The sequence below is a fragment of the Daphnia magna genome, unplaced genomic scaffold (assembly GCF_020631705.1).
Source record: "Daphnia magna isolate NIES unplaced genomic scaffold, ASM2063170v1.1 Dm_contigs021, whole genome shotgun sequence".
Taxonomy (NCBI): Eukaryota; Metazoa; Arthropoda; class Branchiopoda; order Diplostraca; family Daphniidae; genus Daphnia; species Daphnia magna.
The window spans coordinates 1,518,505-1,543,310 of NW_025533118.1; the positions used below are offsets into that span (position 1 = coordinate 1,518,505).

The following is a 24,806-nucleotide window of genomic DNA, read 5'->3' on the forward strand; positions in this document are numbered from 1 at the left end:
TGAGGAGCTGTTGAGAACGAAATGAAGTTGTGGTTGTTTTAGGGTTGCAAAAGGGAACAGTCTCTGAAATGGGCTGCAATGAAGCAAAAGGGGCTGTTGAGAAACCAAGGAATTGGTGGTTGTTTGAGGGATGCAAAAGGGAACGGTCTCTCAATGGTGATGGATACGGTCAATGGAGCTGGTGAAAATATAATGAATTGAGGCTTGTTTGAGGGATGCAAATGGGAACGGTCTCTTAAGGCTGCTGGAAAGCAGTCAAAGGAGCTATTGAGAACATAAAGAATGGGTGATTGTTGAGTGAAGCAAAAGGGAACGGTCCCTCAAAGGTGTTGGAATGCAGTCAAGGAAGCTGTGAACAAGACAATGAATTGGTGGCTGTTTGAGGGATGCAAAAGGAAACGGTCTCTGAAGATTGTTCGAACAAAGTCAAGGGAGCTGGTGAAAACAAAATAAAATGGGGGCTTGTTTGAGGGATGCAAAAGGGAACAGTCCCTGAAAAGTTCTGGAACGCTGACAATAGGGCTGTTGACAACCCAAGGCATTGGTTGTTGTTTGAGGGATACCAAAAGGAACGGTCTTTCAATGGTGTTGGAACACAGTCAATTGAGCTGTTGAGCACTTAGAACTGGTGGTTGTTTGAGGGCTGAAAAAGGGAACGGTCTCTCAAGTATGCTGGAACACAGTCAATGGGGCTTTTGAAAACTCAAAGAATATGTAGTTGTTTGTGGGATGCAAAAGGGAACGGTCTATGAAGATTGTTTGAACACAGTCAAGGTAGCTGGTGAAAACAAAAGGAATTTGGGCTTTTTTGAGGGATGCAAAAGGCAACGGTCTCTCAAAGGTGATGGAATGCAGTCAATGGAGCTAAGCAGAATACAATGAATTGGTGTTTGTGTGAGGGATGCAAAAGGGAACGGTCTTTAAAGAGTGTTGCAAAGCAGTCAATGGAGCTAATGAGAACACAATGAATAGGTGGTTGTTTGAGGGATGCCAAAGGGAACGGCCACTGAAGGTTGGTGAAAAGCAGTCAAGGGAGCTGTTAAAATACATGGTAATGTTGGTTGTTTCAGGGAAGCAAAAGAGAACGGTCTCTTAATTTTGTTGGAACGCAGTCAAAGGAGCTGTCCAGAACACAAATTAAAAGTGTTTGTTTGAGGGCTACAAAAAGGAACGGTCTCTTAAAGTGTTGGATACAGTCAATGGAGCTGGTGAAAACACAATGAATTGAGGCTTGTTTGAGGGATGCAAATGGTAACGGTCTCTTGAGGGTGCTGGAAAGCAGTTAAAGGAGCTGTTGAGAACATAAAGAATGTGTGACTGTGGAGTGATGCAAAAGGGAACGGTCCCTCAAAAACAAAGAATATGTGGTTATTTGAACGATGCAAAAGGGAATGACCTCTGAAATTTGTTGGAATGCAATCAAAGGCGCTGATAAAAAGACAATGAATTGGTGGCTTTAGTAGAAGGAAGCAAAAAAAAGTCTATTACAGTTGGTTATTGTATACGCAATTGCTTGAAATTAGTGAATTGTAATAGTTGATGGCGTAGAAAAATGTACGTATGATGTCGGCCATGTTGGAAAAGACGTGGAGATAAATTGCGGAATGCAGGGTTGGGATTGGCTACAATGAAAAATCACGTGACCGGCCTACAACCATTGGCAGCGTGCGCTCACATGAAATTTCTCGGACAAACACACAGACAGATACACAAACAAATCCCGCCCACAAATACCCCATTCGCTTTTATAAAGATAGGAGACTAGTATACGGCGGCCCGTCCCAGGACGGTAATAGGTGAAGTCTAGTATTTAGTCGGACCTGTCCTTAAGCCCCTTAATCCACCTAAAAACCCTTAATCCACTTAAAGCCCCTTAATCCACTAAAAGTTTCTTAATCCATGTTAAGCTGTTGAATCCACGTAAAGCCCCTTAGTCTACTTTCAACTTATTAATCCAATTAAAGGCCCTTTAATCCATGTTAAGCCGCTGAATCCACGTAAAGAAACTTAATTTTCTTACCAACTTAATGATCCACTTGTATCCTCTTAATCTATGGTTAGCCGCTTAATCTACTTACAATTAATTAATCCACTTTAAGCCCCTTAATCCACGCATTGTCATGTCGTACCACTCATACACGTAACAAACCATGGAGGAAAAACAAATCACGGATGAGCGCACTTGGGAACTGCCTCCAAGGCCATTCTCCTTACTTGGTCCTTTACTTGCAGTTTTTGTGCTTTACCAATGCCCGTCCCCTGCCCGTCGTTTCCAACCTGTCAGTGGTTTCCGCCCTGCCCGCGGATCTCGCCCTGCCCGCGGATCTCGCCCTGCCCACGGATCTCGCCCTATTTTCCCCAGTTCGTCTTTTTACCCGCCCTGTCCGCGGAAATTGGAAAGAAAAAGATTAAGCCTAGCTGGTGGCAGTTCGAACCCTTTTCAAGTAGTCGACCTTTTTCCAGGAAGTCTACCTTTTTCCAGGCAGCAAAAGTTACGTGAACCTTTTCGAACCAATGGAAGCAAGCGCACTGGAAAAAAGGGAACACTCTCTTAATGGTGTTGGAACGCAGTCAATTGAGCTGTCAAGAAAAAAATGTCAATAGTAGCGCGCGCACAATGATAGTTCCCCGGAAAACAAACAGACAGATACACAAACAAATCCCTCCCACAAATACCCTTTGCGCATTAATAGAAGTAGTAGACGAATCTTGTCCTCTGCCCGTCGTTTCAAACCTGTTATTTGTTTCCGCCATTCCCGCTGGTCTCACCCTACCCGCCGTTTTCCTACGCCCGTCCTTTTACGCACCCTGTCCGCGCGAATTCCAACGAAAAATGTGAAGTTCTTTGTGGTTGTTTGAGGGATGCAAAAGGGAACGGTCCCATAAGGGTGTTGGATTGCAGCCAACGGAGCTGTTGAAAAACACAATAATTTGTACTTTTTTACGGGATACAAAAGAGAACGGTCTCTTAATTAGTTGTAAGTACTCAATGAATTGTTGGTTGTTTTAGGGTTGCAGAAGGGAACGGTCTCTGAAAGGTGTTGGAACACAGGCAACGTAGCTGGTGGGAATACAATGAGATGGTGCTTGTTTTAAAGAATGCAAAAGGGAACTGCCTCTTATGGGTATTGGAATACAGTCAAAGGAGCTGTCCAGAACACAAAGTAATAGTGGTTATTTGAGGGAAGCAAAGGTAACTGTCTCTCAAGGTTGGGGGCACACAGTCAATGGAGCTGTCAAGAACACAAAGTTATAGTGGTTGTTTGAGGGCTGCAAAAGGGAACGGTATCTTAAAAGTGATGGAATGCTTTCAGTGGAGCTGTTGAGAACAAAATGCAAGGTGGTTGTTTGAGAGGTGCAAAAGGGAGTATACGGCGGCCCGTCCTAGGACGGTAATAGGTGAAGTCTAGGATTTAATTGGACCGGTTTTTATCCATTTAAAGCCCCTTAATCCACGTATTGTCAAGTCGTACCTCTCCTACACTTAAAAAACAATGGAAGAAAAACAAATCACGGTTAAACGCACTTGGGAACTGCCCCCAAGGCCATGCCCGTGCTCCTTATTTGGTCCGTAGACCGAGGCAGAATTTAGTTCCTCTTTTTTTTTTGTGGTTGTCGTTATCACATGGGCTGTGATTTTAGGTTTTTTTTCTTTGGCTCTGGCTATTCTTGTAGAAGAACTTCCTTAAAAACAATGTTTTTCGTGAATACCTTGTTCTTATCTTGTTCCGTTGATTGTGGAATATTCCCGTAGCTTGCCCTGTTCCTCTGTTTCTTCGCACTGAACCTTGACACCTTCTCTGGATGTTGCACGCGAGAAAGCGACGTATAGTTGGCCGTGGCTGAAAACGGATTCCGGAAGGTAGATGCCTACTCGCTCAAAAGTCTGTCCCTGTGACTTGTTGATGGTCATAGCGAAAGCCACAAGCACAGGAAACTGCAATCTTTTGAGTTTGAAGGGCAAGTCAGAGTCGGTGGGAGACATGGACATCCGCGGAAGGAAGACGTTGTGTCCTTTGTGTTTCCCGGCCGCGATCTCTGCCACAATCAGGTTACCGCTGAGGGCCTTGATGATGAGCCTCGTGCCGTTGAAAAGTCCCTGTCGCGAGTCAATGTTCTTGAGAAGAATGACGATGGCTCCTATTTTCAGTTTGAGTTGGTGCGGAGGTAGCCCGGAGACGTTGAAGGTATTTAAAATTTCCGGAGGGTAGTTGGAAATTTCCTCTGGGTCCTCTGAATCGATAGTGTCGATACTTTTGCAGACTTTCAACACGCCAGGCATCTCGCCAATGATCTTGTTGTTGATCCTAAGACAGTCTTCATTCTTGGGACATAGAATAGCCCGGTTACAAACTTGTTCTCTGACGCCTTCGTTTAAGAAATCCGATGGATCGCCAAAAACGTGTTCGATTAAGTTAGTTCGAATGTTGAGAAGGTCTTGCGGGATTTCGATGAGATCTGGGTCATTGAGCCACGGTGTTTGTGCCAAAGATCCATTTCCCAGTTGAATGAGTCAATCAGCGAAATCTTGACTACCATCGACGGTGCGCATGTTTTGCACCAATCGAAGCTGTCGAAAAAGAGGCCAAGTCGCGTTATTGGTGATGGTCGCTTCGATGATTTTGACCCTGTTTCCGTGTCTCACAACTGGCAAGCACTGTCTAAAATCGCCGCCGAGCAAGAGGAATTTGCCACCGTAGGGATCGACGCGATTCTTCATGACAGTTTGGAAAAGATGATTGATCGCGTCGAGGGCGTGGTTGGTCTTCATGGTGGCTTCGTCGGAAATTATGAGACTGGCGTTTCTGATCAGTTGCGCGTTGTAGCTAGCTTCTTCGATTTTCGATCGTGTCGTCTCTGTTATTGGAGGATAAATCTTGAACTGCGAATGGTAAGTTGTTCGTCCAGTAACAAAGTGGACGCGATCCCCGTGGAAGCCACTGCGATGACTCGTCTCCCTTGGCCTTGGAGGACGGTGATGAGGGTGTTGTAGAGAAAGGTCTTTCCCGTTCCTCCAGAGCCGTCCAGGAAATACTGCCTCGGATGTGAGTTGTTGACATCGTTGACAGCAGTCATGACTTGATCAAAGGCCGCGCGTTGCCCGTCGTTGAGTTGCGCCAACATCATTTCGCCCATCAGTCTCTTTTCTCTTTGACTGTTTTCGTTGTTCTCTTCCATCTGAGCTTCGACCAGTTGGTTAATCAGATGGAAATCCGGGACAGGCAAGGAGAGATCTTCCATCGTCTGGTTGTGGAGACGTAGCTTGTCCTGAATCCATTTCAACGTCAAGTTCTTGGCCACGTTTGCTTCGTGTCCGCTTCTAATGTAGTCTTCCATCTGATGGTTCAGGTTGATTTCAAATAGATGCAGAGCGTCGGAGGGATTGCAGAACAGGCAAATGTCGACAAAAAGCTGCCTCAGCTGAAGAGGCATTTGGAATGCTGCCGCTTCTTGCATGGCTCTAGCCCAAGCAGTGTCGTCTTCCAGCAAATTCAGTGCTATTGCTGCCGCTTTGAAAGTGGGATGGACAATCTGGTCGACTGTTCGCAAATCTTCAAAGCTTGTTGGCCTTTAACGTTGATGAGAAGCAAACGAAGGCAATGCCATTCCACCTGTCGAACGCCAACCGTGTATAGGCGACCGATGATCTTGGCCCGTTTCACGCGAGGCTTCCACGAATTGGTTTTCTTGATGAAAACGTAGTGGTGAGGTATTTCTCTTTAGAAATATTGCCGTGCGCTCTCGTCGACGCGATTCAACTTAAAGAAAGCAGTTAGGTTGGTGTCTCTCGAAGCGGCATTGATGGTGGCTTGCATTTCGTTTCCCGGTTGGAAAAAGACGGGCTGCTCTCGGGGCAAATGGACGGCCAGACGATAGATGGCATGCGAACGGTCGGAAAGGGGAAACTTGAAGATTCGCCAACAGGCTTCCGGCGCGCTGACGTAACGCGCATCAAGATGGCACGTGATTTCGTCCCACTCCACCCTTGGTTCTTCGCCTTCTGCCAGATGATACGTTCCCACTTTTTGATCCATTTACAGGCAATCGTACCCTTTGTAGACGTACTTGAAGATGTACTTTACGCTGACGATGGATGTGCAGTATTCGAGGTTGATGTGGGAGTCATACTTGAGGGATAACCAAGGGTTGTAAGGAACGACCCATCTGTTGTCAACTTCGAAATGCGTGTGTCCTCGTTTCAAGCGGTGTACAACGCCCGTATCTCTTCGTCTGTAAGTGGGGTAGCCGTTATCGTTTAGGAGTGTTTCTTGGCTATGTTGTTTCGGGAAAGCCTTTGAGCACTTGTCGCCGTCCATGCAAGGGGATTTTTTGTTGATCAACCCACACGGACCGTGAATCATGTGGGTCATGACGCTCTTATAAAGTCTCGGATGCGTTGTATTATCGGGAATTTCCGCGCTTATGGTTGCATCCACATCTTCCGCTGTAGCAGGGGCGTCACGCTCGTCAATCCAAATGAGCATGTGACAGTGGGGCAATCCACGCTTCTGAAATTCAATGACGTGTATCCGTGCAGTCGCAAATCCCAGCACCTGGCGTTTTTCAATGTCGTTGACCAACTCAATTTTCTTTTGCTGGAAGACTCTTGCTTGCTTGCTTGCTTGCTTGCTTGCTTGCTTGGAAGAATACTGGCTTGCCGAATTTACCACAGATGGCCATTGCATCTTGGTACGCTTGCTTCAACGCCCTTGGGCTTCCGATGAAACTCGATGGGAGGACGTGATAAGATCCGTAAGGTTTTCTCGTTCGGTGCGATTATGCAAGTAGTCCAAGAGACCGTCGTATTGAGCCACGTGAAGCTCCACCTGATGTTCGCGGATGTACTTGACGCGGTTGGCTTCAATCTTGACGTAAGAATCGACCGTCCATTGCTGAGTGAGTGATCCGCCGGCCAAGACGTTGTTGAAATATTCCCGAATCGACATGAGAAAACTGTAAAATTCGCACTGCGTGATCCTCTTTCGTCTTCCTTCGCCACGATTCAATCGATGGGGATCGTTATCGTCGTCATCCATTTGCTCCTTTGGTTCCGGTTCTGGTTCTTCCACCAGCTCTTCCTCACCAGCTAAGGCTTCTACTGGTGCATTTTCTAGCCGCAGCATCTCATCAAGTCTTGGGAGATCGATCTCTTCCTCTTCATCCACATCCATTGCCCGTGCTGCTGCTTCCTCTCTTTCACGTCGTGTAGTGGTGGTATAAGCCATGTTTACATGCCAGCCATCGTCACCGTTGGGGAAGAGCAAAGGGTAAGTCATTGGGTCACACATGGGCTGTTGTGTGTCAATCTGAACGAATGTTCTCCCTCTGACTGGGATGAAGAGATGGCCACGGATATCTCTCTTCGCTGGCGGCTCACCGTTTGCGCTTTTGAAAATCACAGCAATCTCGTTTGTCGTCGGGCTGTTGTAACGTCTCTGATCTAGATTTCATCGATCACTGCTGATGATCATTCCTACTGTTTGATGAGGTAGATTCTCATCTTGGGCTCGGCGGTACTCTTCTTCAAACACTTGACGCATCATCTTGTAAATGGCTGCGTACGGATTCTTTTCTCGGAGCATTGCGTCCAATTCCTTCATCAAGTTTCTGCAGCATCCTCCGTTTGAGGTGGAAAGCGCTCTGAACTCGCCAGCCTGCGCAGCGTCCATGAAATAAAGATCCGCATACCTAGGATTATTCGTATTGGGGCCGACGGGTGTGGTGTTGTGGTACACTTGACCGTGGATTCTGAAACAATAAGGTCCACGCTCTGGGGGGGATGAAATATTGGCTCCCAACGAAGCAAAAGCGTGAGCGCTGTTGTAATTGCGGATCTTCGTCATAAACGCTTTCGCCTTTCGATGGTCATTCTGCAATAGTTTAACCAGCGGTTGAGGGCACTCATTTGGAGGTGGGAGAATCATCTTTCCTTTTGCGCAGCATTGGGTGAATTTCTTGTCTGTCGGTTGTTCACCCTTGAAATGCCTTGCATTACATTCGCCGCACGTGACGGTCATTTCTCCACAATCGTGCATTAAGACACGGTCTTCGGAAGCCAATGTTTTGCAAGCCGCTCTATGAGTTCTTGGCACTCCCGCACGGTTGCGGGCAGCCAATAGCTCTTCGCGAAAAGTGCGCTCCTCTTCAGTTTCCAATGGTATAATTTCAGCATGTTCCAATGCATTCATGGCACGAAGTAATTCCTCATCTTCCTCTCTCTCTTCTCGCAAACGTTCCATTCGAGATTGACTCTCTTCTCGTCTTTCTTCCCTTTCTTCTTCTATCTCTGCCGCTCTGTAGTTGGCTGTTTGTTCCCTGTTAAGTTCCCTACGTATTTCCGCCTCTTCTTCCGTTTCTTCAACCAGATACATCTGATGACGCAATCTGTCAGCCATGGACAGCAAAGTCCTTTCTTCTACCGTCTCTTGGGCGCGTCTGACCTGATGGCGCATAGAGTCTACCATTACGCGCGAGGATCTCTCTTCTTCTGTCTCTTGAGCGCGTAGGACTTGATGTCGCAAGTTATCCTCAATCATCCTTACGCGCCTTTCATCATCGGTTTCTGCGTTGCGTATAGCTTGCTGTCGTGTTGCTTTATCTCTTAACCTTGCACGTCTTTCATCCTCGTTTTCCTCTTCACGCAAAGCTTGCTGCCGCAATGCTTGCTCTTGTAGCCTAGCTTGTTGCACTTCGGCTGGCTCTTGAGCTCGGTTTTCTTTACGTCTTTGCGCTTCTACGTCTAGACGCGCTTGCCTGTCTACTTCATCTGGGGTTTGACGTCGAACTTCTTGATCGAGACGCTGTTTCTTTTCATCGCGCACATATTGTGCCCTGGCTCTATTGTCTTGCAAACGTTTTTCTCTAGCCTCTGGATCTTCTTGGGCTCTTTTCTCTCTTTGCTTCCTATTCTTTTCTGCCTTTTCAGCATCAGTCATTTGACGACGCGGTGCCATTGTTTGATTGTTGATAATAATGGTAATATTCGATTCTTGAATAGGACAATCTGAGTGGAGGGCTTTTGGAGGGCTGTTGTAAGATAAAATAATGTGCAACAAATTCAAAGGTATTAAAACAGGCAATCGAATTTTGGGCAATCGAATTTTGTGGAAGGTGGGAATGGGGAGCGTATATTGAACACCGCAAATATCCGAAAACACTTTCAAATTAGTCTCATGAATTGACGAAAACAAAAATTACACCGCAAGAATTTCCTAAAATACTTTCAAATAAAACTAAGCCTATTAAAATGCAAAATTAAAACCGTTCCACCACACGACACCGTCCCAGGCAGTTGCTCGATGTGGTTTCCGAGTGCTTAAACCTTATAAAGTTGTTGGCCCTAAACACCTATCCCTATATCTCCGGTATTGAAGGCCTCTTCTCAAGTCACCAGCTCTGCATTCTCCCGGCCTTACCATAGTCTTTGGCCTCGGAGCGTGCCTGACAACGAATCATCACCCGCACAGGAAACGTAATCCACAGTGACTTGAGAAAAAACCCGCAAAGGAAGTTAGGTTTTCAGTGCCGGGTTTGATCCAACAACCCTTTGGTAGGGGAAGGATTAGGTTCGGGAATACTATACTTGAATATAGAAGTGTGGATGGAATTCCCGGCAGCGATGCGGCAGTTGAAGCGTCAGGGTCAGAATGTCACAATAGCATCCAGATGAAAAATTAGGGTTCAATTTGTTGGAAATATGCCCACAGACTGGTAGCTGTCTTTTGTATTCAACACACAAAAACATGAAACATGATTCACTTACATGAATGGGGCAAATCCAGATTAATGATGAGACACAAAGTGTATAATAGAACTCTCTCAGAGTGTAATACAGTGGAGTCACAGACTCTGCTGTATAGAGTACAAAAATCAAGTAAGTGGGGTGAGAGGTAACGGTGGAGCGATACAGAGAGATGGAGGTTGCTAAACAGCAACTAGGGTTTGACAACCCAGTACATTTTGCTATTTCTCAACACACCTTCTCAAAATGAACTGGCTAGTGGCAATGCGGTACCTCAATAATTCCAATGGAAGCTCTTAGATGAGCGAAGCGAGTTTCTTCCAGCGGCTTTGTGAGTATGTCTGCAAGTTGATTATTTGAGCTTACGTGGTTGATTTTGACAGTCTCGTTGATCACCTGTTCGCGGATGTAGTGAAGGCGGACATCTATGTGCTTGGATCGTGTGTGATGTTCAGGATTGTGGGCAAGTGCTATAGCACTCTTGTTGTCACAATTTAGGATTGTTGGTCTCTCTTGGCGTATGCCGATTTGATCCAGCAAGCGTCGGAGCCAAACAGCTTCTCTTGATGCTTCACTTGCAGCTATATATTCAGACTCCATTGTTGAAAGAGCAACGCAATTTTGCCGGCAGCTAGACCAGGTCACTGCTGCTCCGTTTAGGATGAAAACAAATCCTGAAGTTGATCGGCGCGTATCGACATTTCCGGCATAATCTGCATCAGAGAAAGCCACAATTGTGTCGGGGTTTGTGTTTTGTCCGGAATAGCATAGTCCGTGTTTTCGCGTAGATGCAAGATACTTGAGAATTCTCTTGATTCCCTTCCAGTGTGGCTCTCCGGGGTTCTCGCAGAATTGGGCCAGCTGATTAACAGAGTGCGCGATCTCCGGGCGGAATGTGATGGCTGCGTACATAAGGCTTCCTACACTCTCGCGGTACGGTATTTTGCTCATGGCGGCTTTTGAAATGTCAGTAGTGGGTGACATGGAGGCAGATAGACGAGCGCTCTTGTCGGATGGAGTGCCGATACTGTTACACTCGGTCATGTTGAATTTGGTTAGCACCTTTTCGATGTACTGTGGTGATGAGAGGTATAGCTTCCGGTTTTGTCTGTCGTGATTGATTACCAGACCCACAAAATGCTCTGCAGGGCTACATGTCATCTTGTACTCACTTTGAAGGTGATGAATGATGGTGGTTGCAGTGGTCTGATCATCAAAAGCTAAGAGACCGTCGTCGACCCATACAGCGAGAATGATGAACGCACCTTCTGTTTCGCGAGTGTAGACACATGGATCTGCTTCACTTTGTTTGAAGTCTAGTTGTGTAAGAGATGATTGGAGTTTCTGGTACCATAGGCGCGACGATTGTTTCAGGCCATAGAGTCCTTTGTGAAGTAGACATACGAAGTTTTCATGACCAGGGGTGACATAGCCTTCGGGTTGTTTAATGTAGATTTTCTGGTCGAGCTCTCCATACAGAAAAGCTGTCTGAATGTCGATCTGGAGAAGCTGTAGATTGCGTGAAGCTGTGAGGGCGAGAATTACTCGCAGCGAGTCATATCGGACGACCGGAGCATAAGTTTCGTGATAGTCGACTCCGTATTTCTGTTTAAATCCTTTTGCCACGAATCTAGCTTTAAATCTGGTGATTTTACCTTCTTTGTCACGTTTTGCTTTATACTGCCACCTGCTGGGTATAGCGGAATGTGATGAGGGTAGTTCAACTAGTGTCCAGGTCTTATTCGAGCGTAGAGATTGGATTTCGGAATCCATTCCTTCTTTCCACTTGTCGGCAAACGGCGATGCCATTGCTTCTGTGTAGCTGCCGGGTTCTTGATATAAAATGTTGAGTGCGTCTTGCATTAAAGACGTGTTGCTGTTTGGTTTGGGGCAGTTTATCTGGTCATTCTGGCCATCAGTATTAAGGTGCGGGGTTGCTAGGGCTACCGGCCACTGCTTCTTTGGAACCAGGCCTCTCGCTGATTTTCTTATTTGGGGCTCAGTAATGGTTTTAGGTTGAGAAATCGGTTTGTCGAAAATTTCGTCTGCGGGATTTGTTGGATCAATCTGCTTGTCATCGCTGGGCTCTGTAACAGAGCTCTTTTCACCAAAAAATTTTACGTCTCGACTAATCATATTTCTCCTTTCTTTTGAGATGTGAATGATGTATGCTTTGGTCTGTTTGCAGTAGCCGATGAAGAGACCTTCAACTGCTTTTGGTTCGAGCTTACGCCTGTCAGCGTCTGGGACATGTGCGAAGGCTTTGGTGCCGAACACTCTGAGATGGGATACGTCCGGCTTCTTGGCATGCCAAATTTCATAAGGCGTTATTATTGTGTCATGATGAAGCGTCCGATTAAGAGTGTAAATTGTATAGTTGATCGCAGCTGCCCATAGGTAGAGGGGTGTATTCTTGGCGTGTAGCTCAATTCGGGCACCTTCCACTGTAGTTCGATTATCGCGTTCAGATACGCCATTCTGTTGTGGTGTATGAGCTACAGATGTTTGGTGAATGATACCTTTGGTGGAGAGCCATTTCCGGAAAGAGTTACTTGTATACTCGCCCCCATTGTCTGAGCGTAGTATGCGAGGGCACTGTCGAGTCTCAGTAAACATCTTTTCCACGTATTCTTTAAAACATTCTTCTGTTTCGGACTTGTTTTTCATAAAGTATGCCACTTTATATCCACTGAAGTCATCTTTGAATATGACGTTGTACAGTTTTCCGTTTGGGGTCGCTACTTGAAATGGACCAACTAGGTCTGAATGGACGATTCCTCCAACTTGTCCAGCTCTGGTTCTTCCTTTTGGAAACGGAAGACGCGACATTTTTCCAATTATGCAGGCTGTACAGTCTTCTTTGTGTGAGGTGCTGCCCACGACGTTTAGACCTGTTACCGCATTGAGTTTGATCATTCGTTGCATGGTTGCGTAATTCACATGAGCGAATCGTTCGTGCCATATTGCGAATGTTGTTGCGTTTGTACTGGCGACTTTGGCTTCGATGTTTGTTTCATCAGCTATTTTTTCTTGTGAAGTGATGTCGAGTTGATATAGGGTTTCACCAAGTCGCCTTCCAGTCATAAATATTTCTCCGCCGCGGGTGATTCGAATGTCTCGTTGTTGGAAGTAGACCTCAAAACCAAGCTCGGTTATAGTGGGGATCGAGAGGAGGCTGACTCCAATGTCTGGCACGAATAGGACATTCTTTATAGTTCCTTTGTGCTTGCTTCCGTTTATGGTGGCGTAGATAGGCACATCACCAACTCCGTGGGCATAGAGTACTTTATTGCCTATTCCATGAATGGCTCTCGACCCAGGACTAATTGGTTGAAAGTTTTTGAATTTTTGTCGCTGGTCAGACATATTGTCGCGGGTGAAAAGGGGTAAATGTTTATCTCTTCACAGAGATGATTCACCCGCTCATTGAACTACGCTGCGACCGTGGGAATGAATCATTGCAGATAATCAGTGCTAGAAGTATATACGGAGACATGCGCTCCGGAAGGGCGTAATTAGCATAGCAGTATAAATGCAAGTGTAAAATTCGGTAAAAGACAAGTTCCCTGGTTTCCCTAGAGTTCTTCAGACGCTTCTCCAACTTTCGGTAATGGTTATCCCTTTTGTTTGAGTTAAACCATTGTTTAGAATTTAAGTCATCACTTGTTGTATTTGTTTGTTCTTGTCCCAATACAACTCGTGTGACAATTGGTGGAGACGCAGCTCGTTACCCGTAAGTGACGAATTAGTGCTGCAGAGTTTTAATTTTTGAGACGCAGTTCGTTACCAGTAAGTAACGAATTTTTTGCTGCGGTGTGGCAATTATTGAAGACGCAGCTCGTTGCCTGAGAGTAAACGAAGTCGTGCTGCAGTCATTTTTAGCCGATGCCGAAGAGGACAAACCCACGGCTACCTAGTTGCCCAAGAGACCCCAGCCGACGATTACATCCGCTTCGAGAACTGTCAAGCGTTCCGGTAGAAACTTCACCTACCCCAGCCTCATCGTTGGAGAGTGGAACTTCCTTTGTTGGTGAAGCCCTAAATTTTGAAGGTCCTATTCCAAAGGACCATTTGACCGAAGAAGCTGACAGTCAGGGTGAATCAGTCGAGACTGGAAGAGATTCAGACTCGGATTCAGAAACCGAGGTCGTTTTGAGAACTGCAAGTCCAGTTGTTCCAGTCAGTGGACAACAATTTATAGTGCCATCAGGGCCTATTGTGCAGCCACAAAGACAAGCTATGGCAGCTGTCAGAAAATGTATTAGCCCGCCTATCTTTCGAGGTAGTCCGGATGAAGATGCGCGCCAATGGATGGAGCGCTACGAGACAATTTCCTCCCATAATGGATGGGGTGACGCCGAAAAACGTAATAACTTCAATATGTACTTGGACGATACTGCAAGAAACTGGTTCCTGTGTGCAAGAATCCCGAACGGCTGGGAAGACACGACAGCACAACCTGCTGCAGGAGGGAACCCTGCCACACCTGCAGTTACCGGCCTTCGTTCGATGTTTTTAAAGGAGTTTCAACCGGATAACTATGGCCTTTTCCAAGAAACAAGACTAAGAAGCAGAACACAAGGAATGGATGAGCCAACTGTTAGGTACTATTATGAAATCCTCAACCTTTGCAGACTGGTCGACTCGAATATGTCGGAAGCACACCGATTGGAGCACCTTTTTCGAGGCCTTCGACCAGCCCTACTTAGAAAAATTTACCCGTTGAAACCTAAAACATGTGAAGAGTTTTTAACACTGGCCAAAGCTTATACGGAAGCGTCGCTCATGTCAGAAGCAAGAGGATGGCAGGATGCGGCAATGGAACCACAGAAACCTCTTGAGCAGGCACCAAACCTTTCCGTCGTCTATCCAGACCAGCAAGCAGAATTTATGAAGTCAATGCGTGAGTTAATCCAAGACACGTGTGAGAAATTAATGGCAAAGAAGCAAGAGAAGGCAAAAGGGCCCTACAAGCCAAAAGGACGTTCTACTGACGGGAGACCATTTTGTTTCCATTGCAAGAAACCCGGGCACGTCGCTCGGCAATGTTTCAAAAATCCAGAATCTCCAAATTATAAAGCTCCGACACGGGATACAGCGCCAGCTACGCCGTCAACGGCGAATACAGCAGTAAATCTGGCGACCCAAGCTCCTAACGTACAGGAAGAAAAACACCTGTTGAACTTCGATGGAACAAACTTGATTAAAGAACCTGTGTTTTGTGGAGAGGTGAATGCAACAGCAGTAATTGACACTGGTGCAGCAGTGACAGTTATCTCTCCTGAATTATTGAAGAAAACACAATTCGTTCAGCAGCCATGGAGTGGTTCCGGAATTATTCTCGCGAACGGTTCACGAGTGATGCCCGAAGGAGCAGCCGAAATCCTGGTGACGCACAAAAACAGATCTGTGAAAGGAAAAGCAATCGTTATGGCAATGTCAGGAATTGAACTTTTGATGGGAAATGATTTTCTCAAACAATTTGGATCTATACGGATTAATTACCAGACGGAGAAACCTCTTCTCACTATGGGTGATTTACCGCTTGCAGTAATCTCCCTCCCTGCGAAGGAAGAAACAGAAAATACTGTGTTAGTATCCAACGAGCGTCAGGAAATTCCAGCGTATTCAATTAAACCGGTTCCAACGAAAGTTTCTAGTAAACTGGAAGGCGCTTGTGTCCTGAAACCATCAGTTTCACTGATGGCCACGACAAGTCTGTCTACGGGTCACGCCCTTGTGCAGAAGGACCTGGAAAACATTCCTGTAGCAAATCTGTCTCCCAAATCAGTGTGGCTGGAGAAAGGTGTAACATTGGGGACTTTAGAAGAAATCCAAGAAGTGGAAAAAGCAGAAGAATCTGGTGAAGTTCCAGGAACAAATGCTACGATTGAAGAAATGGATGAAAAAACTAAAAATTTATTGGATAATTTGAAAAGCAGAATTGGAGAAAACCTGCACGAGGATAAAAAAAAGTGAGGTATTGAAAATTCTCAAAAGTTCCATCAGCTGTTTCGCATTTAGTGAAGATGATTTGGGGCACTGTACGTTGGTGGAGCACGACATTAACACTGGAGTTAACCCTCCAATTCACCAGCTCCCTTATAAGAGTGCCTGGAAGGAACGAGCTGTGATCCAGGAACAGGTGGAAGGAATGTTACGCCAGGGAATAATTGAACACTCGGACAGCCCTTGGTCTTCGCCTGTGGTCCTAGTAAAGAAGAAAGATGGAACTTGGCGTTTTTGTGTTGATTATTGCAAACTTAATGCAGTGACCGTAAAAGATTCCTACCCGCTGCCTCGTGTGGCCGATACATTGAGCCGCCTGGAGGGGGCTACAATCTTCTCCAGCATTGATCTCCAATCCGGTTATCACCAGGTGCCAGTTGCCAGCAAGGATAGACCGAAAACAGCTTTCGTAACTGCGGATGGATTATATCAGTTCCGTGCTCTTCCATTTGGATTAACTAATGCCCCAGGCACATTTCAGCGGGCAATGGATATTATTTTAGCCGGACTTCGATGGACAACGTGCCTGGTGTACCTAGATGACGTCATCGTCTACTCGGCAACGTTCGAACAACATTTGGAACGACTCCAATCAGTGCTGGATTGCCTTGCAAAAGCCAACCTGAAACTAAAATGGTCAAAATGCTCATTTGCTAAGAATACATTAAAAGTATTAGGTCACGTCGTTACCAAGGAAGGTGTTGGTCCGGATCCTGAAAAACTAGAGGCGGTGGAAAATTTTCCATCTCCAGCAGTAGGCCATTCAACAGCAAATAAAGTCAAACGAGTACAAAGCTTCCTGGGATTGTGCTCCTATTACCGGCGTCACATCCAGAATTTCGCAGCCATCGCACGTCCGCTTACATCGCTAACAAAGAAAGACATTCCATTCATTTGGGGAACGGATCAAGTTAGTAGCTTCAACGCTCTAAAAGCAGCACTTACATCAGCTCCAGTGCTAGCTCATCCAAACTACGAGTTACTGAAATTCTACCGGACGCCTGTGGTTTCGGCATAGGAGGTGTACTAGCACAGCGCATCGATGGAGTTGAAAGACCAGTAGCTTACGCAAGCCGCTTATTATCGAAATCAGAAACAAATTATTCTATCACGGAGAAAGAATGTCTTGCATTAGTATGGTGCCTTACCAAGTTTCGATGTTTTGTGTGGGGTTGTCAAGTGAAAGTGATCACCCATCATCAAGCGTTGTGTTAATGAGCAATGGGACCTCGCCGGACGTTTAGCGCGTTGGAGTCTCTCGCTTCAGGAGTACGATATAACTATCGTATATCGTAGTGGGAAAACACACGACAACGCCGACTGCCTCTCACGAAACCCACTTCAGCAGATCGAAGAAATGGAAGATGATCGATGTTTCATCGTTGCGGCCATTGGACCAAATGCAGTGGATATCCTTTCTCCCGAAGAAAACGGCTCATTTATCCGCAAACAAAGAGCTCACCGTGATTGGAGCGAAAAAATCTCGAAGCTCGAGGACGGAAAAGAAAGGGTGAAAAACTTCGTTCTGTGCAACGGAAAACTCTACAAAGAAACTTTTAAGGATGGAAAAAATTACAGAAGATTATGTGTACCTGTGGAATGTCGTGAAAGAATTTTGCAAGCTTATCACGATGACATTGTTTCCGGTCATTTAGGCATCAAGCGGACCCTCCACAAAATTTGCAGTCGATTCTTTTGGCCGAAAATGAATCTTGACATAACTCGCTACGTTCAGAGTTGCGTGAGCTGTCAAGGAAGAAAAGGAGTTCCAGATAAACCTCCGGGATTCCTGCAATGCATAAAAGTAGAAAGACCTTTTGAGAAATTGGGTATGGATCTGCTAGGTCCATTCCCTTTGTCTCATAAGGGTAACAAAATGATAATTGTTGCAGTAGATTACCTAACTAAATGGGTTGAGCTGAAAGCTATGCCAACCGGCAAAGCAGAAGATGTCGCTGAGTTCTTCGTTAACCAAATTTTTCTTCGCCATGGAGCTCCAGAAGAAATCATCACTGATCGAGGAAAATGCTTCGTTGCTGAGTTAACTCAGGCAGTGGTCAAAAAGTTACACACCAACCACAAAACAACATCCAGTTATCATCCTCAAGCAAACGGGGCTGTGGAAAGAATGAATCATACGTTAGCAGCAATGCTTTCCATGTATGTTAGTACTGACCAGCGGGATTGGGATGAGACCCTACAGTATGTGTGCTTTGCGTACAACACAGCCAGGCAAGAATCCACAGGATACTCTCCATTCTTTCTCCTCTACGGACGCGAGCCGAAATTACCAATCGACCTGGAGCTGGGCGCGGATCCGAATCCATTGTTGACAGAAGATGGCGCCACAAGAGATTACGCAGATCGCCTATTAATCGAATTATCGACAGCTAAAGAAATAGTGAAAACTAGAATGGAAGAGGTAAAAAACAAACAGAAAGAGAGGTACGACTCACATCATCGGGATCTGTCCTTCCAATCCGGAGATTTAGTGCTAGTGTACAAACCATTCAGAAAAGTGGGAAAATCCGAAAAACTCCTTCACCGATGGTTGGGACCTTTTAAAGTGTTGAGGAAAACCACGCCGGTGAATTATGAGGTGACATCAGCAACCGGTCGAGGGAAAACGGATATTGTGCACGTCATCCGTATGAAGCCATTCTTTGAAGCCTCAAATGAATGGCAGCTCCCACAAGAAATAGCTCCAAACAATTTAGAAGAAACCACTGAAAAAGAACACAGGGAAGATCAAGAAATTGAATCACAAGATGTACCAGCAGTTACCAGCCCTCAAGCGGTAGCAGATGACAAGGAAACAGTTACCGAACATCCCACAGCAGATGGCGTCGTGGTAGCGCCCTCCACTTCAACTGAAATAGCACAAGCTCAAAGGCCCATCCGTAACAGAAGACCACCCGCTAGGTTCCTAACTTGCTTGGTACCATTCTTGATGCTCCTGTTTACGGTCTTCAATCCACCAATGGTTACGGCACTGATCCTGAGAGAAAACACGATTTTTAAAGAACATGTAGATGTCGCTTTCAGTGAATCAGCATGGACAATCTGTTGGGGATTGTCAAAACCCACAAGAAGAAAGAGTATCCAAGTTTGGAAGGCCCGTCAGACGGCCTATTGTTTTTGATTTATAATTTATGTTATAATTGTAAACTTTGTGTAGGCCGCCAGGGGCGCTGCCAAACAGAGCCTTCTTGGTGGCCGATATCGGCAATAGCCGTTGTTAGAATTTTTCCCTGTGTAGAGGCAGACGCCATTTCTTGTGTCAAAAGTCAGTTTCAAATAAACTAGTGGTAGAACCTGCCTAAGTTAAATTACAAAGGTATTGAATCGCAGGTATTAGAGTTGTTAATTAGATTTAATACTTTTCATGGTCCTTCGAACCTTTTTTGAGACTGACGATATCGTCCAAGTAATTGGCGTAATTTAAAAGTGTAGACTTTGAGTGAGAGATTCAACACGTGTTGTAAGGAATCACGTGTTAGGGAAATTTTCAACCCACTATTAATTTATAGTGTAAGTGTTTTGACCTATCTGTTACCTAATTAACAAGTCGTTAAAGGTGTGCGATTTTGCAAAAATACAGTCTTTTGTTTCTTCTTAAACTCGTTTTTGTGTTGCTTTCTCAGACACAATATTGCCTTGGGATATCCCACTACAATTGTTATTTAGACAACTTTTTCAGATCACCAGTAGAACTCCACAACAGAAATGGCTGCCAAGAGATTGAATCAAGCAACGTTGGCGGTGACCATAGAAGTTTTGGAGAAAGAACTTCATAAAGACTTGAAGAATTATGAAACCGCAGCTAATGAAAGCAGACTGCAGGAAGCTGAAACTTCGTTTGAGCTGGCCGATGACAGGATGAAACGACTAATCAGAAATTACGAAACAATCATCCCTATGTTGGAACAAGCCCCCGAAGTTCAACAGAAGTACCTGGTGCAGCATGAAGAGTTCGTCGACCGTTTCCACAAAATAACCATCGACTGGAAGAAAAAGAAACCAGTAGTAACAACAAGTATGGCAAGCCCCATACTTCAAGTAGCAGCTCCAAGTGGAAACAATACACCTCCAAGCACAATTACTCCACCGATGAATGCGATGCAACTGCAAGTACCTTCAACCCCGTGGAACATTTCACATCTGTTACCACGGATAGAAATCACCAAGTTTGATGGAGATCTTAGCAAATGGGAGGATTGGTGGGCAATTTTTCGCACACTGATCCACGAGAATCCGTCAATGAGACCCATCGAGAAATTCAGCAGACTGAAGTTGCATTTAACGGAGGACGCAGCTGGTGCGATATCGTACTTGGATCTGACAGACAACAATTATATCAAAGCAATAGATATTTTGACTGGGAAATACAACAAGCCGAGATCGGTAAAAGCAGACCATTATATTGCCATTACAGAACTTCCAAGAGTAGAACATCAAGAAGACTTTAAAGGGCTACGGAAACTACATGACAAGGCAATGGGCCATGCTTTAAACCTCGGCAGTTTAGACCAACAAACAGCTCAGAATGAAGCAATTATGGAAATCTTGACCAGAAAACTGCCAATTGAACTAAAATCTCGATGGCATGGCAAAACCAGGCAGTTCAACAAGACATTAGCAGATTTCTTTACCTTCATCGACTCAATAGCTGCAGATTGGGAGTATGCTTACTCAACCGAGAAGCAAGAGAAGAAGAAAACTAGACCAGACGCAAGCGAAAAAACGCAAAAAGTAACATTTGCCACCACACCTACGGCAGCTGAACTAGCAGTCACAGGCACTGCTACAGAATATAAAGACAGGAAACAGAACCCTATGGTCAAAAGAAGATGTTTATTCTGCAATGATAAACATTCACCGGCTAAATGTGATATCACCCTAGAGAAGAAACTGGAGCTAATCAAGAAAGAAAAAAGGTGTTGGAAGTGCCTGGGACAAAATCATCAGGTGAGAGAGTGTTGGAGTACAAGAAAATGCTACAAGTGCGGAATGGGTCACCACACGTCTATCTGCAACAAGGCAGTTAAACCGAAATCGGTGACAGCAACTGTGGCAGCGTCTCCAATGTTAAAAGTAGCAGATGGCGCTCCTCTCTCAATCGAAGCACGCCTATTTGGTGGCGTATACGTCCAAACGGCAACAGTGGTAGTGGAGGGCCAGAACGGGTGGCATAAAGCTATCGCCTATATCGATCAAGGATCGAATGCAACCCTTGTTAGAAGTGAATTGGCACAGACTTGTGGAAGGCGGAAGATATTGAACTTGAAGCAATAGAGCAACCCGAAATCGGGAAAATTGCTGGGTCAAGTAAGACAGAATTCGTCAGCGAACTTTGGAGACAAGGATACCAACTAGCCGACGACAGAATACTGAGCGGAAAAGCAGGACCCTGCCAAATAGACGTCTTGATCGGAGCGAATCAAGTCTGGAAGGTTCTCGGCTCAAAACAGATCGTGTCGAATACAGGTATTCGAGCGATAGAAAGTAAATTGGGATGGCTATTACTAGGGCAAGATGAGAAGGTGGCGTTATCGTCTACAACGGCTATCAGCTTTCTCTTAAAAGCTAAACTAGGAACACCCAAAGATTTACATGAAGAAACTGACCCGAAAAAAGAAGAAATTGATTTTGCCAGATGGTGGAAACTAGAGAGTCTAGATCCACTGCAAAAGGTGCCACTTTCAGAACAGTAGAAGACCTATGCAGAGTCCATCACTCAAGATGATGATGGACATTATGTAGCACCGCTCCCATGGAATGGGAACAAAAAATACCTCAGCAAGAATGAAGCCATGGCAGAAGGTCAGGCAAAGGCACTGATAAGAAGATTGGACATTGACCAGGAGATGAAGACTTCATACGAAGCCGAGTTCAGCAAATTAAAGGAACTTAGGTTCATTTCCAAGGCGGATACGTCATTCGACGGTATCTACACGGTTCTGCCCCATCATCCGGTTGTCAGAAAAGACAAAACCACCAGTAGAGTAAGGCCAGTTTTCAATGGTTCAGCAAAACCGAAAACGGGTTTCAGCGCCAATGATTGCCTAGAAGAAGGACCCAATCTGAACCCAGACATTCTTGACATCATGTTACAGTTTAGGCTCAACCCCATTGCCTGGACAGCTGACATTAGACAAGCGTTTCTAATGGTGAAACTGCTTAAAGAAGACGCGGAAGCGTTAAGGTTTTTTCTAGAGGATGAAAACGTCCCAGGATCACTGCAACTTTATAAATGGAACAGGCTTCCATTTGGACTCACATGCAGCCCGGCAGTGCTCAGGACCTTCCTGAAGAAACATTTGGAGTCCTATGAAGGTGACTTAGCAGAAATCAGCAAACAAATTCTACGCCATCTATATGTAGATGACTACTTGTCGAATGCCTCTACAATAGAAGAAGCAATGGCCGTAATCGGAATTGTGCTGAAACTTTTTGCTGACGCAAACATGGACTTAAGAAAATGGGTAACAAACAACCAACAACTGCGTAGATATCTACAAAAACAAGGCCTAACCAATGACTCCGACAAGTCGCACTCATGTCTTAATTTAGACCCACAAAAAGTGCTTGGAGTTAGATGGAATACTAGCACGGATTGCTTTTATTTCAAGGCAGATGTTATCGTAGACGCAGCAGCAAAAGTTCAAATGTTAACTAAACGAGCTTTTGCAAAAATTTCAACAAAATTGTTCGACCCACTTGGATTAATTGGACCTGTAACGCTCCAATTTAAGCTTCTTTTTCAAGAATTGTGGGAATTCAAGATTGGATGGGACGAGAAGGTGCCCGAAGAAACAGAAAGCCGTTTCAGGACAATTGTTGAAGATTTAAAATACATTGACAAGATTCAAGTGCCAAGAATGATTTCTATGGCACCTAGCAAACACACGCAAGAACTGCATGTTTTTTGTGATGCTTCAACCAAAGCGTATGGAGCTGTTGCTTACGTGAAATCAAGACATCCAGAATTCATTCGGCTAATTTGCTGCAAAACCAGAGCAGCACCACTCCCGAAGAACGAGGTTTCTCTACCACGGTTAGAGTTACTTAGTGCCGAACTCGGCAGTGTTCTAGCTGAAAGAATCGTCAACGCAGTTGACAAAGTAAATTGGGAAGTGCATTTATGGACTGACTCAATGGCAACCCTTGGATGGATTCGCGGAGAAGCAAACCGTTGGAAGATGTTCGTCAGAAACAGAGTTGAATCCATCCAGAAAAGGTTTAAGCCAGATCACTGGAAACATTGTCCGGGGAAAGACAACCCAGCAGACCACGCATCAAGAAGCTTGACAGCAAAGAAGTTAGTTGCGGCTTCTTCCTGGTGGGGAGGTCCCTCCTGGCTGAAACTGGAAAAGACGGAATGGCCGCAACAAGATATGCCGACATCAGAAGTAATGCAATTAATGGAGATCGAAGCAAAATTGAAGCAGAAACTACAAATCCTTGCAGCTAACAGTACTTCGGATTGGTTTGACGTACTCGTATCAAGAGCAAGCAGTTATCTGAGAGTTTTACGTACAATCGCCTGGATGTTTAGGATATTTAGGAAGGAGTCGCCCGGCAAAGCAACTGAAATGATCAGGGGAGTGGAAGTTTCCTGTCTCTCTGTTCACGAAATCGCCGTCGCCGAGAACTTCATCTTAAAACTCATTCAAAAAAGGGCATTTGCAGAAATCTACGAGTCCTTGCAAAAGGGAAAACCACATGGTAAACTGCTTCACGGTATTGATACACTCAGGCCCATTTGGGATGCAAAGGAGCAACTCATCCGAGTGACTGGAAGAATAGGCCCGGCCCTAAAAGAACTGCTCATCGATCCACCCATCCTTCTTCCATCAAACGAGAGGATTGTCGACCTGATGATTTACTATCATCATGTTAAACGGAAGCATGCTGGTGTCCAAAACACTCTGACGTTCTTACGAAACCGTTTTTGGATCATTCGTGCACGCCAACGGATCAAAAGTGTCATAAAAAAGTGTGTTAAGTGCCAACGAGTTCAATCGCGTCCCTTTAATGAAGAAACTGCTGCAATGCCATTGGATCGAACCAAGAAAGCGCAGCCATTTGAAGTGATCGGGATCGACTACTTCGGCCCAATGTATGTGCTAGAAGAAGTGCTTCTTATTGAAAAGGACAGTGATGGGAACGATATCGAGAAAACTCGTGTTGGTGAAAAGAAAGTGCATACGTGCTTGTTTACTTGTGCAGTCACAAGGGCTGTGCATTTGGAGCTTGTGACTGATCTGACAACACAAACCTTTATGTACGCGTTAAGAAGAATGATGTCACGCCGAGAAGATTGTAAAATTATCTACAGTGACAACGCGTCAACGTTTACTTGTGCCGCAAAACTAGTGACGGAAGATCCTACCCTAGCCAACTGGCTCTCAAGTAAGGGTATAGAATGGAAGTTTTCTCCTAGCCTAGCTCCATGGTGGGGTGGGTTTTGGGAGAGGATGGTCCACTCCGTTAAAGAACCGCTAAGAAAGGTGCTGGGGAAAATGAAGGTTAGTTTCGACCAACTTCACACCATACTGGTGGAAATTGAAGCTATCGTGAATTCACGGCCCCTAACTTATGTTTCTGGCGACGCACATTCCTACGAAGTTTTGTCTCCACAAAAGTTGCTGACAGGAAGACAACCTGGAGCTACATCAGAGTCACCCGACTCAACGAAGATGAGCCGTAATGACCTCATCGAGCTGGACAAGCAGAGGAGCGAACACGCCTTAACATGGTGGAGGCTGTGGCAAGAGTCATACCTGTCTGATCTTAAGCGATTTCATTGTCGCAAGGGAAAGGGCACCAGAATTCCGCGTGTTGGCGAAATCGTCCTGCTAAAAGAACCTAACATCAAACGTGTTTCGTGGCCGACAGCTATTGTTACAGGAGTGATACCTGGAACCGACGCCAAGGTGCGAGCGGTTGGTTTACGACTACGTTCGGGTAAGGAAACCACCAGGAGCATCCAGACTGTCTATCCATTAGAAGTTCAAGCCGATATCGACACGCCCGTCGATGATACCGAAAT

General features: G+C 45.4%; 1 protein-coding gene and 1 pseudogene across 1 annotated transcript; both read right to left on the minus strand.

Annotated features, from left to right (window-relative positions):
* Positions 1-3,718: 3,718 nt before the first annotated feature.
* Positions 3,719-5,457, minus strand: LOC123477444 (ATP-dependent DNA helicase PIF1-like). Its single transcript, XM_045180781.1, is given in 3 exon segments — positions 3,719-4,458; positions 4,537-4,902; positions 4,905-5,457. Coding segments are annotated over 3 exon segments (1,659 nt in total).
* Positions 5,458-6,035: 578 nt separating this feature from the next.
* On the minus strand, positions 6,036-8,954 carry LOC123477445 (annotated as a pseudogene).
* Positions 8,955-24,806: the final 15,852 nt, after the last annotated feature.